Source organism: Cherax quadricarinatus, chromosome 64, assembly GCF_038502225.1.
Source record: "Cherax quadricarinatus isolate ZL_2023a chromosome 64, ASM3850222v1, whole genome shotgun sequence".
Lineage (NCBI taxonomy): Eukaryota > Metazoa > Arthropoda > Malacostraca > Decapoda > Parastacidae > Cherax > Cherax quadricarinatus.
The window spans coordinates 10425875-10445024 of NC_091355.1; the positions used below are offsets into that span (position 1 = coordinate 10425875).

At 37.8% G+C, this 19150-nt stretch overlaps 1 protein-coding gene across 3 annotated transcripts in view; it reads right to left on the bottom strand.

The window, feature by feature from the left end:
• Positions 1 to 2249: 2249 nt before the first annotated feature.
• Gdap2 (ganglioside induced differentiation associated protein 2) overlaps positions 2250 to 19150 on the bottom strand; it is a 190374-nt gene continuing 173473 nt past the window's right edge. For all 3 annotated transcript variants that reach the window (XM_070098760.1, XM_070098761.1, XM_070098759.1), the window contains 2 exons: positions 10981 to 11073; positions 2250 to 10168 (listed from right to left, as the gene is read on the bottom strand). In XM_070098760.1, coding sequence (XP_069954861.1) covers positions 10124 to 10168; positions 10981 to 11073 — 138 coding nt within the window. In that variant the 3' untranslated portion in view covers positions 2250 to 10123. The remainder of the gene's footprint in view (positions 10169 to 10980; positions 11074 to 19150) is intronic.

Below are 19150 nucleotides of genomic sequence, written 5' to 3' on the forward strand. Positions count from 1 at the left end.
AGTTAGGCACTAAACCCAAAAAGGCCACAGAACACTGTAGGCAGGAATGTGCTAAAGAAATGTGGAGACTAGGGGTGAGGGGCAAGCGTGTGCAAGGTTAAGGGTTAGTGGGGGTAGGATGTTAGGGAAAGAGTGCAAGAGGTAAACTAATAGCAAAGTTGGTACAATAAGTCAGTGTGTTTGCATCAAAGGTGGGACTTTCAGCAAGGATGAGATGTTGGAAGTGAATAACAGAAAGGAACAATACCGTGACTGGAGCAATACACAAATAACCCACACATAGGAGAGAGGAGCTTACGATGATGTTTCGGTCCAACTTGGACCACTTACAAAGTTGGTCCAAATCGTACCGAAACATCGTCATAAGCTCCTCTCTCCTATGTGTGGGTTGTTTGTGCTCATTCATTCATTAGAGATTTGCCGGTACTTCTGGGTCTTCTCCAGATGGTGGCCCCCCGGGTTGGGGATGTCGCAGGGCCAGGCATTTTCTCATGAGGTACCTGAGTGAGGCACATGTGACTGATATGTAGACAGGAGTGTGCAGTCTCTCAAATGCAACAATGGTGTGAAGATGGTCTGAAACTCAAACGTGGTTTGACAGAAAATTTATGGTCCATTGCAGATCGTCATTCCCAGTAGTTGTGGAGTTGTCAAGAGATTGGTGAAAATATTCCAGGAAAAGAAAACCTGTGTGAAACTAGATCATGAACAGTTAAGGTAGTACCTGAGTCTGCCTGTTCATTACCCTGAACATCATATCCAAGGACCTAGTAAAAATAGGTCTGTGTACTAGAGCTCTATGGCACCAGTGAAGCATTGCAAGACAAGCTGACTTGACTCGAGCAGGCCAAATGCTACCTCCCATTTATCCACCAAAGGACTATTTTTTTTTTTTTTTAACCTATCCAAGGACCATAGTTCTAGGGTGTAGTCTTTACTTCTAGGCAAATAAAAACTAAACTAGGCATACATGGGTATGTAGGTAGTAGGTTGGTAGACAGAAACCACCCAGGGAAGTACTACCGTCCTGCCAGATGACTGTGAAACAGAAACCTGTAACTGTTTTGCATGATGGTAGGATTGCTGGTTTCTTTTTCTGTCTCATAAACACGCTAGATAACAGGGATATCTTGCTACTCCTACTTACACTTTGGTCACACTTCACAGACATGCACATGCATATATATATACATACATCTAGGTTTTTCTCCTTTTTCTAAATAGCTCTTGTTCCTCTTTATTTCTTCTATTGTCCATGGGGAAGTGGAAAAGAATCTTTCCTCCGTAAGCCATGCGTGTCGTATGAGGCGACTAAAATGCCGGGAGCAATGGGCTAGTAACCCCTTCTCCTGTAGACATTTACTAAAAAAGAGAAGAAGAAAAACTTTATAAAACTGGGATGCTTAAATGTGCGTGGATGTAGTGCGGATGACAAGAAACAGATGATTGCTAATGTTATGAATGAAAAGAAGTTGGATGTCCTGTCCTTAAGCGAAACAAAGCTGAAGGGGGTAGGGGAGTTTCGGTGGGGGGAAATAAATGGGATTAAATCTGGAGTATCTGAGAGAGTTAGAGCAAAGGAAGGGGTAGCAGTAATGTTGAATGATCAGTTATGGAAGGAAAAAAGAGAATATGAATGTGTAAATTCAAGAATTATGTGGATTAAAGTAAAGGTTGGATGCGAGAAGTGGGTCATAATAAGCGTGTATGCACCTGGAGAAGAGAGGAATGCAGAGGAGAGAGAGAGATTTTGGGAGATGTTAAGTGAATGTATAGGGTTGAGACCCACAGCAAATGCACAAGTGTTTACAGGTTGCAGGACATGCCCAAGTGGCCACAATGATAATGTTAAATATGCCTATTATTATTATAATCAAGGGGGAAGCGCTAAACCTGGAGGATTATACAGTGCCTGGGGGTGGGGATGTGGAAGGCATTCAGGCTTAATTCGGGGAACTGGAGCACAGATCCAATTCCCTAAATCAAGAGCCCCTCACCAACATAAAGGAACCTTCCTTGAGGGGTTAAATATGCCTAGTATTAAGTAGTCTGTTTAGTCTGGCTGAAATGCCCTGGCATGACGGGGTTTCTTTGTACTTGGCAAATGAAAATTGTAATTACACATTGTAAACTATGCAAAGAAATAAAATCCTTAATTTCCCATGTTTCAGAACTACCCTTAGGAAAGTTAGTTATGCAGAAAAAGGAATAACATCTATTTGGCCATAAGGTATATATAGCAAATCAAATTATTTCTTTAACAATTTATTTATATACTGCAACATTAACATTTTAACCTACATATTGTACACCTCGTACATGTAAAGCATAACTTAAACTTGAATTCATTATATATGTAAATGTATGTGTGTAAAAAAATCCACACATGCATATATAGAGAAAATCCTCTTATAATGCAACCACAAAGCATTATTTTGTTGCAATGCAGTTAAAAATTTAAACCAAAAATTATAACAGTGCAAAACCTCAATACAGTGGACCCCCGGATAACGATCAGCTCCCAACTCGACCAATTATGTAAGTTTATTTTTGTAAGTGCTTTTGTAGGTGTATTTTTAGGGGTCTGAAATGGACTAATCTAATTCACAATATTTCTTATGGGAACAAATTCGGTCTATAACGGCACCCAAACAGACTTCTGGATTGAAATAATATCGTTATGCGGGGGTCCACTGTATTATGCACTGTGAAACTTTAAAAGCATGAACTTGACAAAATGTATGTACTACCTGTTGCTGACATGTGCAGCACTTGTGTATCTTTAATGCTGAAACGTTTCTCTTGCACAAAGGATTTGTCAGTCATATACAAGCACGTCACACCGTATTTGACGGACGCCTTTTGTACAAAAAGTTACAGCATTAAAAAATAACAAGTTGGACATGTGGCTTAGTCAATTTGTTGGTATTGTGTACCATTAATATGACTGCATGTGTAAGGCTGAATGGGTTGAAAGCTTTTAAAAAAAGCAATGTCTTTCAGACAATTGTGGCCAGCTCTATAAAGTACTGCAATGAACAGGCAGACACTGCTGCGCGGTCAGCAGTACATGACCTACCAATTTCCTATCGAGGTGTTTCATTTCTGGACTATTTTGCTGCAATAGCTACCCACCTTCGCACCCGTTGGCAACAACGTTGGTCAACTCTGCTCGGTAACAAACTTCATTCTATTAAACCGAGCATAGGTTACTGGCCGTCTTCTTGTCATCAGTGCCGAGGTTGGGAGACCACTCTCTCCCGCCTTCGCATTGGTCACACTCATGGGTATCTCATGGAGAGGCACCCTGTTCCTCTCTGTGAGCAGTGTCAAGTTCGATTAGCCACATTCTGTTAGACTGCCCTCTCTATCAACGAGCACGCAAAATTTACCTCCAACGTCGTCTTCGTTCTACTATCTCTTTACCTTCCCTTCTTGCTGATGGACCCTCCTTTAATCCTGACTCTCTCATTGACTTCTTGACAACGACTGATTTACTCCACAAACTCTGATGATACTTTTCGCACTCCCCTCAGCCCTTTCTAGTTCAGTCTCTTGCTGCCCTTTACCCTTTCACCATCCACTACCCCGCTGTTATCCGTAACCTATTACTCGTCCATCTCCCTTTTGCCACCTGATGCCCTCGCTTCCTTCCTGCCCTGCAGCGCTGTATAGTCCTTGTGGCTTAGCGCTTCTTTTTGATTATAATAATAATATAAAGTACTGCATGTTAAAATGTAGAAGAGGCATTACAGAACTAAAACTTTCCAATACAATCATCCACTATTGATGATTTTTCACCCACATCAACCCTTTCCATACTTTAAAGAAAACAGCAGTACCAGAATATATGGTAACTTGTAATTGTTGTAAATTTTAACAACACAATAGTAAAAAAAAAAAAAAAAACTTCTCTGGCAAATTTGGTATATCATGATCCTATTTCTTCCTTGTGTTTTTTCGCTTTTATATACCCTGATTTTTTCAGGAATGTAACCCATGCATTATGAAAGAATTTACTGTTGAAAAAATTACTTTACAGAAAGGTTCTTATAGGTAAAGAATTTTTATGCAGTACTGTGGTGGGAATATTTCATAATTAACCCACTAATCTGAAATGGAAATAGAGAATTTAGTCATGAGTGGAAATCAAACAGGGAGCAAGAACAAAGGGAGATGGTCATGGTTAGATCAAATACAAATTCTGAATTTCAGAGTACAGTATTTATTAAAGAACAAAAAGACACAATACCATGACTGGAACAATACACAAATAGCCCACACATAGAGAGTTGCTTACGACGATGTTTCGATCTGACTTGGACCATTTACAGTCACAGCATGACTTTGTAAATGGGCCAAACTGGACCTAAATGCTGTAGTAAGCTCCTCTCTCCTATGTGCGGGTTATTTGTGTATGGTATTTATTAATGTACTGTCAGAGGCAAGCAGCTAAAGAAAAATCTAGGGTCAAGATTCATGCTGGGATGTACATACTAGACAGCTGTAACTAACCGCAGAACAGATGCTATTTGAACCCATGTTGAGAAAGTTCTAAAACTCCAGGCCATTGAGTAAGCCACTCGGCCAACTGGCTACAGTAAGATTCATCCTTACACCATTAGGAAGGTTAGCATGGAGCCCATTGTGACCACAAATGCAAGTTTCTACAGACGAGTCTCCTGCCAACATGGCTCAAAAATCAGGTGGGTTCAAACCCCACCTATTCCGTGGTTTGTTTGCAATATTGTTAATACAATTTCATGAGTCAGATGTAACTAGACTGTCTAGTCTGCAAATGGAAAGAAATATAAAATTCAGACATAATGAATAAAGATGTAAATGCAGTATAATGTGATCCATTATTGACATTGCACCCACACAGCAGTGGGCTTTATCAAGTGACAACCAGATCTGTTTGACTTTTATAAAGTAAACTGTGTAAGTGAAACGTTGCCAATAAAGGATTGCATTATACTGCATCTGTGTCTTTATCAAAAGTTTTGAAATGATAGATAATTTTAGGAGAAAACTTATTGAATAGTTACTGGTTTTCAATATCACAAAAAGAGGATTGTTAGTATCACTCATATTAATGGTTCAGGATGGACCAAAAGGCTTTGATTTCTATTTCCACCACCTGGTTGTAAAAAGTAAGTAAAGAGCTGCAGTAATTTTCATCACAATGCTTGCTTATACAACCTACAAGTTAAAGAATAACAACCTAAATATCTTATTAAATTTTCTACTACCAAACCTACTTAATTTTGCATTAACATTTGGTATACTCAAATGCTTCTACCAACAGAAAACTCGTGATGACGTTGGCACCACGGAATCAAAATAGGGAGCTAATGCAAAATGCACGGATTTAGGAAAAATGTAAAGGCAATTATATATTCAGTAAAACTTAAACTGCTTGCAGTCTACAATTCTTTTCAGCATCAAATATTTTTGTTTTGCACAATTACTGGCGTGCTTAATATCTATTTTCTAAAAATTTACTGCAGATCTGCAATACTTTCTTAATATCAACAATTATCAAAACAGTATGGTGTGTTTTAATGAATGAATATTACTTAGGAAAACAAGGAGTATGACTATTGGCCAAGTTATATATAGATCAGGTGTAGTACGGCACTAACTGAAACAGCTATTACTGCATTGCAAAAGATTAATCAAGGGCAACCTAAGACTTAGTACCTTTGACCTGCAAGAATTACAGCTAGACTATGGCACACTTGTTCTAAGAGATACGGTTACACTGAGAGGAAGAGACTTTATGCATTGTTTAATTTTCCTAATGCAATAAGGAAAATAAACTTCATCCACATTTTTATATTGCTATATGGTACAAGGCATTAAATCTTAACTCTTCCTTCTTTACTACAATCACACCCCTCAAGGAGGGGTCAGTGAGCGGTTCAATCTGGAGAATTTAACCAGACCACCTTTCCCTTGATTAAACTTAATTGCCTCCCATTCTCTTGGGTGCTGTGTAGGCCCTATGGGTTTATCACTCCCCAAATATTCACTAACAGTAACCACAATCGCAATGGCTCCATACTACATTATTTTACAATTTCCATACCTGTTGTCATTTACCTCCATTATATAATTTGGATTCCTTGTGAATGCAGTAAGCAGAGTCAACTGGACACTACCACTATAGGTAAGTGACTCGATAGCTGCCTAGGATATTCAGTAATGTACTCTGTCCAGCTCCCCAGTGGTACTTCCTAGATATCACATACACTAAATGTAAGAAGAAATGTTCAACACTGTATGAACTACAAAAATAACTTTTTTGACATTCAACCCTCTCGCTTACATCAAGGGTGTAAATACCTTGTCCCTAAAAACCATAGATTACACAAGGTCATTAGCAGAATTCCACTCTTGACTAAATACAATCAGGCCACAATTATATGTTCTCCAGCACTAAATGACCTTTGGATTCTTAACACTTATAACATCAATTGCAACCTATTAAGTCGAGAAATGTAACTTGTTACGTCACTTGATAGAAGGAACTTTAAGAGGCCTGTATTAATGCTGAATAACTAGCATCATCCAGAAAATTTACATTACCAAATAAGGACAACATCCACTGAAGTTGCATATTTAGGTATTGATTAAAATAAATTGTCATCATTGATAATTTTACCATAAATACTCTGATTTTAACAATTTTGTCTAAACCTCAAATTATAAATTATTAATATTTAACAAGTATAAAAGCTATATCTATGTTATCAACTATAACAAAGGAGCTAATGATTAACTACAAAATATTCTGTATCTTAACTGAACTATGGCCTTACAAAATAAATGATATAGTTTCCAGAATAACTATGGCTACAATTTAATATATTCTCATGGCACTATTATCACAAAATAAAACCTGTTTCAATATAGTCCATCAAGGACAGATATCACTCATGACCTTAGTACCACAGGTAGTATAGATCTGCAAGAACAGCTCACATGACCTATAATACCCAGCATGGAGCTTACTCACGACCTGTGGTACCACAGATAATACAATCTCTTGCAGGCAAAGAGCTCACTGATATGACCTGTACTTACACAGATAGTGCAGGTCCTCACTATCAATTTTTTTGCCAAGTTTAATTTCATTTACTCAATACATTATTCACAATAGGTATAAACAAGTAATTAACAAAACCTGACAGTCCTATCATTAGTATCAAATGATGCATTAAGGCTTTATATGTTTTGTACCCTTCAAGGGAGGTGGTGCCTTTATGCCAGTGAAGGGCTGGCAATCCATAGAACTGGAGCAACCATCCCATTCCTTGGATATAACCTGATTGCCTCCAATTTCCCTAGTGCTGTATGACCCCTATCCTATGGGTTTAGCATTCCCCCCATGACTGTAATATGTTTTGTAACATCAAGTTATTGTCATCTACATCACAAGCACACAAAAGAGTAAGAAAAAATAAACTAAGTATATATATATTACTTTATAGCTCAATTTAAGATTCTGTATACATGACAAAACAAAATTTTTATAATTCTATAATGTACAGTATTTTAATTTAACATAAATCTCCTCAACAGTAAAGTTTAAGACAAATTTTGTTTTCTATACACAGTTAACATAAATCAAAATACTATTCAACTCTGTGGGCAAATTATAAACTTCAGTTCTTGAAGTGTACCTTTAAATGAGTATGGATGAGTTATTTTTCTATTATGTTTGGAAGAAAACCAACATGGAGACCAAAAACAGAAAAATTAAGTTGGTCTGTATATTTCAGCTAACTGAGGTTTAGCATATCTGCTGAAGAGTGCCTTAGTTGGTCAGAATATATGAATCAGTAAAATTTATGTGGGCTTGTCTCCACATACATATTTTCCTAACATTAATAGTATCTCATGGCACTTGTTATACATGTTACATTATACATAATTATAAAATGCAATAATCAGTAATGCATAAAAACATTCAAACTTATTAAAGTGGAAAAAAAAAAATAGATAGTGAATGTGTATAACAAAGGTCTGTTTGAATGCAGTGTTATAAGAACAAGTCTGAATACGTGTTAAAGTATGTACATGATTTTGTCAACAATATTAATGAAACTTGAACACACAATATCAAAAACAAACACTGAAATTTAAATGGTAAAAAAGTGATTTTAACTCTTCTATATTGAAAAATGTAATCTACAAAACTAATTATGTACAATATAGTATACATTATATAGAATACCCTAACATTTAAATAAATTCCCTGTAAAGTCTTCCAACAAGATGCTTAGGCATATCTTTTCCCTCCCACAGAATATTCACAGGTGTAAGTTATAAGAATGGTATCAAGAGCTTTTAAGAAAGCTGTATAACCATACATCAAAAAGATTCCTTCAAAACAACCAAATTCTTACTGGCATTAAAAAACCCACATTCTTGGAGAGATACAAGACCTGAATATATCAAAAATTTGCCACTTGGAACTGCCTCACCTTTTTTTTTTTTCCCCTAACTACTGTTTTGTCTGCTATTAATACTTTTCATTATATTCTTTCCCTGCTGTACACCTAATTTTACAAGATATGTTCAAACAAAATGCTGTCTAGTTGAGAATGTTCTTTTGAACACCAGTACACTATAATTCCCCATTTTGAATGGTATTTACCTATTGGTGAATCAAAATAGAGCTACAGTATAACAAAGTTCTTCAGTTAAATAATAAATTTAATTATGATGCATCATATGCTGTAGCTTTTATGAAAAAAATAAGGTACATTACAAAATTAGAAAGTACATTTCATCTATTACTAACTTTGTCTACTATTTTGATTGATACTTTACATTTTATTAATATGCAAGGCTTATTTACACCATCCTTGATGGCATCATACACACCTAATATTTTCGTGTCCAAAACATCAATAATCTTTGAGAGAACACATCCACATATAATACCGTGCACAAGTTAAATTTCTTTCATTCAAAATATAAGATTATTTTACTCTGAAGGACATATTATTCATCTTACGTTTGAACAAATGGTATTTCCATAAAAGAAAAAAAAAAATAGCTTATACCTCGAATACCCTGTATTTTATTTTAGAATTTTAATACAGTCTAACCCAACCAAGAGAGACTTCTCCAGGTGTAAAATGAAACCGACATTTTTTTCAACCAAAAACAAATCCTCCAGTATTTCAATTTACATCTGTGTATTCCATAAATCAATAAGATTTTACATTATTCATTTTTTGATCAAATAATTTTAACTGTCACACTGTGCCTATTTAGCTTTGGTCAGCAATGAAATCTTATGTACAGTACAGTCTGGAATCTTAACTGTACATGTAAAAGAAAAGAATTCTTCATTTACAAAATATTTTCTACAGTCTACAAACTACCGCAATATTTTCATCTGTAATTTATATTAAAATGCCTTGCAAAAGAACACTATCATAGTAAACATGCTAGCCCTTCCTCCCAAGATGAATCGAGCCATAAAATTCAATCCCAGCATTTACAAAAATGTTCATTTCATGTAAATTCTAGCACACAACTCAACTGTTCAGATGTGTACACTTACTGAAATACAACAAACATCAAAGTACAAAGGACAAGACAATTTTTTTTTACAGATATTGAGCATTGGATGTTCCTGTCAAATCTTGTGCAATCATATTTACAAAAGAATGAATTTGAGGCAAGTCTGCTGTCTTGTTCTTATTTTGATTATTTCATTCAAAAGCTTGCATGCTACCTTAGGTAAATGCCCCCTTTATTTTTAAAAGCTTTCTTATTCTTACACAGATTATAATTTATAGATCACAAGACTATTCATATATGACCTTGTTGCATTCTAACTTTAGGAAATGTGGCCACAGTATGAGGAAGGTATGGTAATACCTACTTAAGGATATAGTGAATAGGGGCTATAATCATGCTCTGTGTAACTAGAGAAACCTCCTAGTATTGCTGCTAAGTTAATGAAATAAAAATTCACCTATAAATTCCTAACAATAACTCTTCCAGGAAAACAATGCATAAACAATCATATTCATCTCTAGCTGTATTATCAAAACCTTAGAAAGGCAATTCATCAAGTGTGCTTGGTTTAATAACCTCTTCAAGATGATATAGCTCCAGGCCTGTAATAACGAATGCCATTGATCTGAAAAGAAAGGAGACTTGGGATTTCCTGATGATGTGGTTAATAACATTACATTTACACTGACAATTACAATATAGTGTATTAAGACTAATGTGCAAAATATATTAAACATTTCTGGAAAAAAATGAGGTTTTGACACTAAGTGGGAAAAATTATACTGCATCGCTCTACTAGACCTGTACATTATTTTGTGGTATGCAGGCTGTAACTCCAATCATACAAATACAGAAGACCCTCCCCACTTGTGATGTTAATGAAGTCTTAAAAAATAAAAACATTCAGAAGTCCTTTGTCATAGAACTTGGATCCCATTTTCCCTATAGAATCCCTTGTTAAAATCAAAGATGCACTCCCAAGCTATAATATTCTATAATATAATAATATTAGTCATTTAATGATTTTCACTCAATATTTCACATTCAGTACTGTTCCTTTTCATTTGCAAATAGTAACAGATTGCCCAAACATTTTTAAATCTAAAATTCATTCATACTTCATCTAGCTGGGTGTTCATTTTCTGACTTCCTACATGTCAGTAAGTGAAAACCAATCATAAGATTTCTTTCAAAATATGCTCACTGGACTATAACATGGGTGTCCATGAAAAAACAAAATAAACAGGATCTGAGTTCCAAACACCTGAATAACAAATAATCTTCGAGAGTGCATCAACATAAGTTTGGGCCTCGAATATACTGTGAAGCCAGTTAAATATAACAAGGGGGAGAAGGAAGACGATTTAATCAAAAAATATGAAATAAGCAGATATATTCTAATGAGAAATGCATAAGCTAGAAACTTGAGCAACTTACTGTCATGTCATGCTCAGTAATATAAGCTGGTATTTCCAGTTGGTCTGGGTCAATAATATCATACAAGTACTCCACACCTGGTACAGAGTGAACCTGTAAACAAAAAATTAAAACAATATTAAATTTCACACACACACACATGCACAAAAAAAAAAAAAAATTTATTCCAAAAAATGGGTTGCTGCATTCTTAGTCAGAAACTAAGACCACTCAAACCCTGATAATGGCAAAACAACCCTAAGTTAGGAAAGGTGATCCTTGTATTTGTGCAAAGTTGATGATGATTTTTTTTTTTTTAACACATCAGCCGATTCCCACCAAGGCAGGGTGGCCCAAAAACGAAAAACTTTCATCATTGACTCCATCACTGTCTTGCCAGAGGGGTGCTTTACACTACAGTTATAAAACTGCAACATTAACACCTCTCCTTCAGAGTGTAGACACTGTACTTCCCATCTCCAGGACTTAAGTCCAGCCTGCCGGTTTCCCTGAATCTCTTCATAAATGTTACTTTGCTCACACTCCAACAGCATGTTAAGTATTAAAAACCATTTGTCTCCATTCACTCCTATCAAATATGCTCATGCACACTTGCTGGAAGTCCAAGCCCCTCACACACAAAACCACCTTTACCCCCTCCCTCCAACCCTTCCTAGGCCGACCCCTACCCCGCCTTCCCTCCACTACAGATTTATACACTCTCGAAGTCATTCCGTTTTGTTCCATTCTCTCTACATGTCCGAACCATCTCAACAATCCCTTCTCAGCCCTCTGGATAATAGTTGTGGTAATCCCACACCTCCTAATTTCTGAACTACGAATTCTCTGCATTATATTCGCACCACACATTGCCCTCAGACATGACATCTCCACTGCCTCCAGCCTTCTCCTCGTTGCAACATTCATCACCCATGCTTCACACCCATACAAGAGTGTTGGTACAACTATGCTCTCATACATTCCCCTTTTTGCTTCCACGGACAAAGTTCTTTGTCTCCACAGACTCCTAAGTACACCACTCACCCTTTTTCCCTCATCAATTCTGTGATTCACCTCATCCTTCATAGACCCATCTGATGACACGTTCACTCCTAAATATCCGAATACATTCACCTCCTCCATACTCTCCCTCCAATCTGATATCCTAATCTTTTTATCCTCGTAACCTTACTCTTTCCTATATTCACTTTTAACCCGTAAATGGTCCAAACGTATATATACGTTCACTACCGTACTGCCCCAACTTTGAGAAAAAAAAACATTGTTTTTTAATAGGAAAAAATAGCATATGGTACCTAGGCATTCCCAATTATTTTAATATGGTGCACAGTGAGTGCTCACACCCATTCTCACATGTCTAGGCGACTCAGGCTTATCATGGCAATGTTAAATGTAGGACACATAAAACGTATATATACGTTTGGGGCACTAGCGGTAAAAACGTATATAGTATATGTTTGGACCGTTTACAGGTTAATTTTCTTCTTTTACATGCCCTACCAAATTCATCCACCAACCTCTGCAACTTCTCTTCAGAATCTCCCCAAAGCACCATGTCATCAGCAAAGAGCAACTGTGACAACTCCCACTTTGTGTTTAATTCTTTATCTTTTACCTCCACACCTCTTGCCAAGACCCTAGCATTCACTTCTCTTACAGCCCCATCTATAAATATATTGAAGATCTATTTAAACAAAACATGTTGGGAAATGAAACAAAATAAAACTAAGAAAATTCAGTATTACTGTAATCATGAGATCCTCTACCCCCACACTATCCACTGCCCCGCTGCTCTCCGTACCCTACTCATCATCCCTCTCCCTTTTGCCACCCGATACCCTCGCTTCCTTCCCTGCCCTGCAGCGCTGTATGGCCCTTGTGGTTAAATGCTTCTTTTTTATTATAATAATAATGTACCTAGGTAGTAGGTTGGTCGACAGTAACCACCCAGGGAGGTACTACCATCCTGCCAAGTGAGTGTAACACAAAAGCCTGTAATTGTTTTACACAATGGTAGGATTACTGGAGTCTTTTTTTTTCTGTCTCGTACACATGCAAGATTTCAGGTTGTCTTGCTACTTCTACTTACATTTAGGTCACACTACACATACGTTTTTTTTTTTTTTTTTTTTTCAAGTCGGCCGTCTCCCACCGAGGCAGGGTGACCCAAAAAAAAGAAAGAAAATCCCCAAAAAGAAAATACTTTCATCATCATTCAACACTTTCACCACACTCGCACATTATCACTGTTTTTGCAGAGGTGCTCAGAATACAACAGTTTAGAAGCATACACATATAAAGATACACAACATATCCCTCCAAACTGCCAATATCCCAAACCCCTCCTTTAATGTGCAGGCATTGTACTTCCCATTTCCAGGACTCAAGTCCGACTATATGAAAATAACCAGTTTCCCTGAATCCCTTCACTAAATATTACCCTGCTCACGCTCCAACAGATCGTCAGGTCCCAAGTACCATTCATCTCCATTCACTCCTATCTAACACGCTCACGCACGTTTGCTGGAAGTCCAAGCCCCTTCCCCACAAAACCTCCTTTACCCCCTCTCTCCAACTCTTTTGAGGACGACCCCTACCCCGCCTTCCTTCCCCTATAGATTTATATGCTTTCCATGTCCTTCTACTTTGATCCATTCTCTCTAAATGACCAAACCACCTCAACAACCCCTCTTCTGCCCTCTGACTAATACTTTTATTAACTCCACACCTTTTCCTAATTTCCTCACTCCGAATTTTCTGCATAATGTTTACACCACACATTGCCCTTAAACAGGACATCTCCACTGCCTCCAACCGTCTCCTCGCTGCTGCATTTACCACCCAAGCTTCACACCCATATAAGAGTGTTGGTACTACTATACTTTCATACATTCCCTTCTTTGCCTCCATAGATAATGTTTTTTGACTCCACATGTACCTCAACGCACCACTCACCTTTTTTCCCTCATCAATTCTATGATTAACCTCATCCTTCATAAATCCATCCGCCGACACGTCAAACATGTACAAGCATATATATACACACACCCCTCTAGGTTTTCTTCTATTTTCTTTCTAGTTCTTGTTTATTTCCTCTTACCTCCATGGGGAAGTGGAACAGAATTCTTCTTCCGTATGCCATGCGCGTTGTAAGAGGCAACTAAAATGCCGGGAGCAAGGGGTTAATAACCCCTTCTCCTGTATATATTACTAAATGTAAAAGGAGAAACTTTTGTTTTTCCTTTTGGGCCACCCCGCCTTGGTGGGATACAGCTGGTGTGTTGAAAGAAAGAATAATAATGTAATCAAGAGAAAGCACTAAACCTTAAGGGTTACACAGCTCTAGAGAAATGGGAGACATCTGTAATAAATCTGAATGAGGAAAAGGAAAGTAGCTTCAATTCCTTGGCTCAAGAGTCCTTCACCAAAATTAAGGGAATTCCCCTATAATAGGTACATAGTAGCCACACTGTACAGTAATATAGTACAACAATATGCACAATACTGCAGATCTGGTTTAACTTTTTCCTTTTATCATATACACACCACACTACAAACTTCTATTTTTATTACTTGGCAAAGCTTTTACCAGGTAGTAGGTTAGTAGACAGCAACTGCTCAGGGAAGTACTACCAAGCGAGTGTAAAACGGAAGCCTGTATTTGTTTTACATGATAGTAGGATTGCTGGTCTTTTTTCTGTCTCATAAGCATGCAAGATTTCAGGTATGTCTTGCTACTTCTACTTACACTTAGGTCACACTATACATGCATGTACACATTTATGTATACACACTCATCTGAGTTTGATTTTATCGTAATAGTTCTTATTCTTATTACTTTTCCTTTCACATCCATGGGGAAGTGGAATAAGAATCTTTCCTCCGTAAGCCATGCGTGTTGTAAAAGTTGACAAAAATGCCGAGACAAATGGGCTAGTAACCCCTTTTCCCATATAGCCTACTAAAAAGAAAAAGAAGAAAACCATCAATGTAGGATGTTTGAATGTGTGCAGATGATTGTGGATGTTATGAATGAAAAGAAGCTGGATGTCCTGGCTCTAAGTGAAACAAAGCTGAAAAGGGTAGGAAAGTTTCAGTGGGAAAAAGTAAATGGGATTAGGTCCAGGGTTTCTAATAGAGTTAAAGCTAAGGAAGGAGCAGCAATAATGTTGAAGGATAAGTTATGGCAGGAAAAAGTATATAAATGTATAAATTCAAGGATTACGTCAAGAGGGATAGTATAGTTTTAAAAATGCGGTATTAGAATGTGGGGGCAGAAGTTTGTGGCTGTAGGAGGGTGGGTGCAGGAGGAAAGAGGAGTGACTGGTGGAATGATAAGGTAAAGGGTGTGATAAAAGAGAAAAAGGTAGTTTATGAGAGTTTTTTTACAAAGCAGAAGTGATATAAGCAGGGCAGAGTATATGGAGAATAAAAGAAAGGTGAAGAGAGTGGTGAGAGAGTGCAAAAGGAGAACAAATGATAAAGTGAGAGAGGCACTGTCAAAAAATTTTGGAGACGAACATGTTAAGAAAGCCTAGGAAATGCATGGATTTGTCAGTTAAAAATGGAGTAGGGTAGTTAATTAATGGGGAACTGGAGGTACTGGGTAGATGGCTGGAATATTTTGAGGAACTTTTAAATGTAGATGAAGAAAGGGAGGCAGTAATTTCATGCACTGGCCAGGGAGATATAACATCTTTTAGGAGTGAAGAAGAGCAGGATGAGAGTGTGGTGGTGGTACGTGAGGCATTACATAGAATGAAATGGAGTAAAGCAGCTGGAACTGATGGGATCATGACAGAAATGTTAAAAGCAGGGGAGGATATAGTGTTGGAGTGGTTGGTATTTTGTTAAATAAATGTATGAAAGAGGGGAAGGTACCTAGGAATTCGCAGATAATGTGCATAGTTCCTTTATAAAAAGGGAAAGGGAATAAAAGAGATTGTAAAAATTATCGGGGAAAAGAAGAAAATTAAAAGTGAATACAGGAAAGAGTAAGGTTATGAGGATAACAAAAATATTAGGTGATGAAAGATTGGATATCAGATTGGAGGGAGAGAGTATGGAGGAGGTGAATGTATTCAGATATTTGGGAGCGGATGGGTCTATGAAGGATGAGGTGAATCACAGAATTGATGAGGGGAAAAGGGTGAGTGGTGCACTTAGGAGTCTGTGGAGACAAAGAACTTTGTCCTTGGAGGCAAAGAGGGGAATGTATGAGAGTATAGTTTTACCAACACTCTTATATGGGTGTGAAGCATGGGTGATGAATGTTGCAGCGAGGAGAAGGCTGGAGGCAGTGGAGATGTCATGTCTGAGGGCAATGTGTGGTGTGAATATAATGCAGAGAATTCGTAGTTTGGAAGTTAGGAGGAGGTGCGGGATTACCAAAACTGTTGTCCAGAGGGCTGAGGAAGGGTTGTTGAGGTGGTTCGGACGTGTAGAGAGAATGGAGCGAAACAGAATGACTTCAAGAGTGTATCAGTCTGTAGTGGAAGGAAGGCGGGGTAGGGGTCGGCCTAGGAAAGGTTGGAGGGAGGGGGTAAAGGAGGTTTTGTGTGCGAAGGGCTTGGACTTCCAGCAGGCGTGCGTGAGCGTGTTTGATAGGAGTGAATGGAGACGAATGGTTTTTAATACTTGACGTGCTGTTGGAGTGTGAGCAAAGTAACATTTATGAAGGGGTTCAGGGAAACCGGCAGGCCGGACTTGAGTCCTGGAGATGGGAAGTACAGTGCCTGCCCTCTGAAGGAGGGGTGTTAATGTTGCAGTTTAAAAACTGTAGTGTAAAGCACCCTTCTGGCAAGACAGTGATGGAGTGAATGATGGTGAAAGTTTTTCTTTTTCGGGCCACCCTGCCTTGGTGGGAATCGGCCAGTGTGATAATAAAAATAAATAAGTTTACAGAGTATACCAGATAAAGTATACAGTAGGGTTATTACTGAAAGGATTAGAGGTAAGACAGAATGTAAGACTGCGGATGAGCAAGGAGATTTCAGAGTGGGTAGGGGATGTGTATATCAAGTGTTTACAATGAAGCATATATGTGAGCAGTATTTAGATAAATGTAGGGAAGTTTTTATTGCATTTATGGATTTAGAAAAGGCATATGATAGAGTGGATAGGGAAGCAATGTAGCAGATGTTGCAAGTATATGTAATAGGTGGTAAGTTACTAAATGATGTAAAGAGCTTTTATGAGGATAGTGAGGCTCAGGTTAGGGTGTGTAGAAGAGAGGGAGACTACTTCCCAGTAAAAGTAGGTCTTAGACAGGGATGTGTAATGTCACCATGGCTGTGTAATATAATTATAGATGGGGTTGAAAAAGAAGTAAATGATAGGGTGTTCAGGAGAGGGGTGGGATTAAATTATGGGGAATCAAATACAAAATGGGAATTGACACAGTTGTTTTTTGCTGATGATACTGTGCTTATGAGAGATTCTAAAGAAAAATTGCAAAGGTTAGTGGATGAGTTTGGGAGTGTGTGTAAAGGTAGAAAGTTGAAAGTAAACACAGAAAAGAGTAAGGTGATGAGGGTATCAAATGATTTAGATAAAGAAAAATTGGATATCAAACTGGGGAGGAGGAGTATGGAAGAAGTGAATGTTTCCAGATACTTGGGAGTTGATGTGTCGGCGGATGGATTTATGAAGGATGAGGTTAATCATAGAATTGATGAGGGAAAAAAGGTGAATGGTGCATTGAGGTATATCTTCTTTCTTTCAACACACCAGCCATATCCCACCAAGGCGGGGTGGCCCAAAAGGAAAAACGTAAGTTTCTCCTTTTACATTTAGTAATATATACAGGAGAAGGGGTTACTAGCCCCTTGCTCCTGGCATTTTAGTCGCCTCTTACAACACGCATGGCTTACGGAGGAAGAATTCTGTTCCACTTCCCCACGGAGGTAAGAGGAAATAAACAAGAACAAGAACTAGTAAGAAAATAGAAGAAAACCCAGAAGGGTTGGAATAGTTTTAAAAATGCAGTATTAGAATGTGGGGCAGAAGTTTGTGGTTATAGGAGGGTGGGGGCAGGAGGAAAGAGGAGTGATTGGTGGAACGATGAAGTAAAGGGTGTGATAAAAGAGAAAAAGGTAGCTTACGAGAGGTTTTTACAAAGCAGAAGTGTTATAAGAAGAGCAGAGTATATGGAGAGTAAAAGAAAGGTGAAGAGAGTGGTGAGAGAGTGCAAAAGGAGAGCAGATGAAAGAGTGGGAGAGGCACTGTCAAGAAATTTTAATGAAAATAAGAAAAATTTTTGGAGTGAGTTAAACAAGTTAAAAAAGCCTAGGGAAAGTATGGATTTGTCCATTAAAAACAGACTAGGGGAGTTAGTAGATGGGGAGAGGGAGGTATTAGGTAGATGACGAGAATATTTTGAGGAACTTTTAAATGTTGAGGAAGAAAGGGAGGCGGTAATTTCATGCACTGGCCAGGAAGGTATACCATCTTTTAGGAGTGAAGAAGAGCGAAATGCAAGTGTGGTGGAGGTACATGAGGCATTACGTAGAATGAAAGGGGGTAAAGCAGCTGGAACTGATGGGATCATGACAGAAATGTTAAAAGCAGGGGGGGATATAGTGTTGGAGTGGTTGGTACTTTTGTTTAATAAATGTATGAAAGAGGGGAAGGTACCTAGGGATTGGCAGAGAGCATGTATAGTCCCTTTATATAAAGGGAAAGGGGACAAAAGAGATTGTAAAAACTATAGAGGAATAAGTTTACCGAGTATACCAGGAAAAGTATACGGTAGAGTTATAATTGAAAGAATTAGAGGCAAGACAGAATGTAGAATTGTGGATGAGCAAGGAGGCTTCAGAGTGGGTAGGGGATGCGTAGATCAAGTGTTTACATTGAAGTATATTTGTGAACAGTATTTAGATAAAGGTAGGGAAGTTTTTATTGCATTTATGGATTTAGAAAAGGCATATGATAGAGTGGATAGAGGAGCAATGTGGCAGATGTTGCAAGTTTATGGAATAGGTGGTAAGTTACTAAATGCTGTAAAGAGCTTTTATGAGGATAGTGAGACTCAGGTTAGGGTGTGTAGAAGAGAGGGAGAATACTTCCCAGTAAAAGTAGGTCTTAGACAGGGATATGTAATGTCACCATGGTTGTTTAATATATTTATAGATGGGGTTGTAAAAGAAGTAAATGCTAGGGTGTTCGG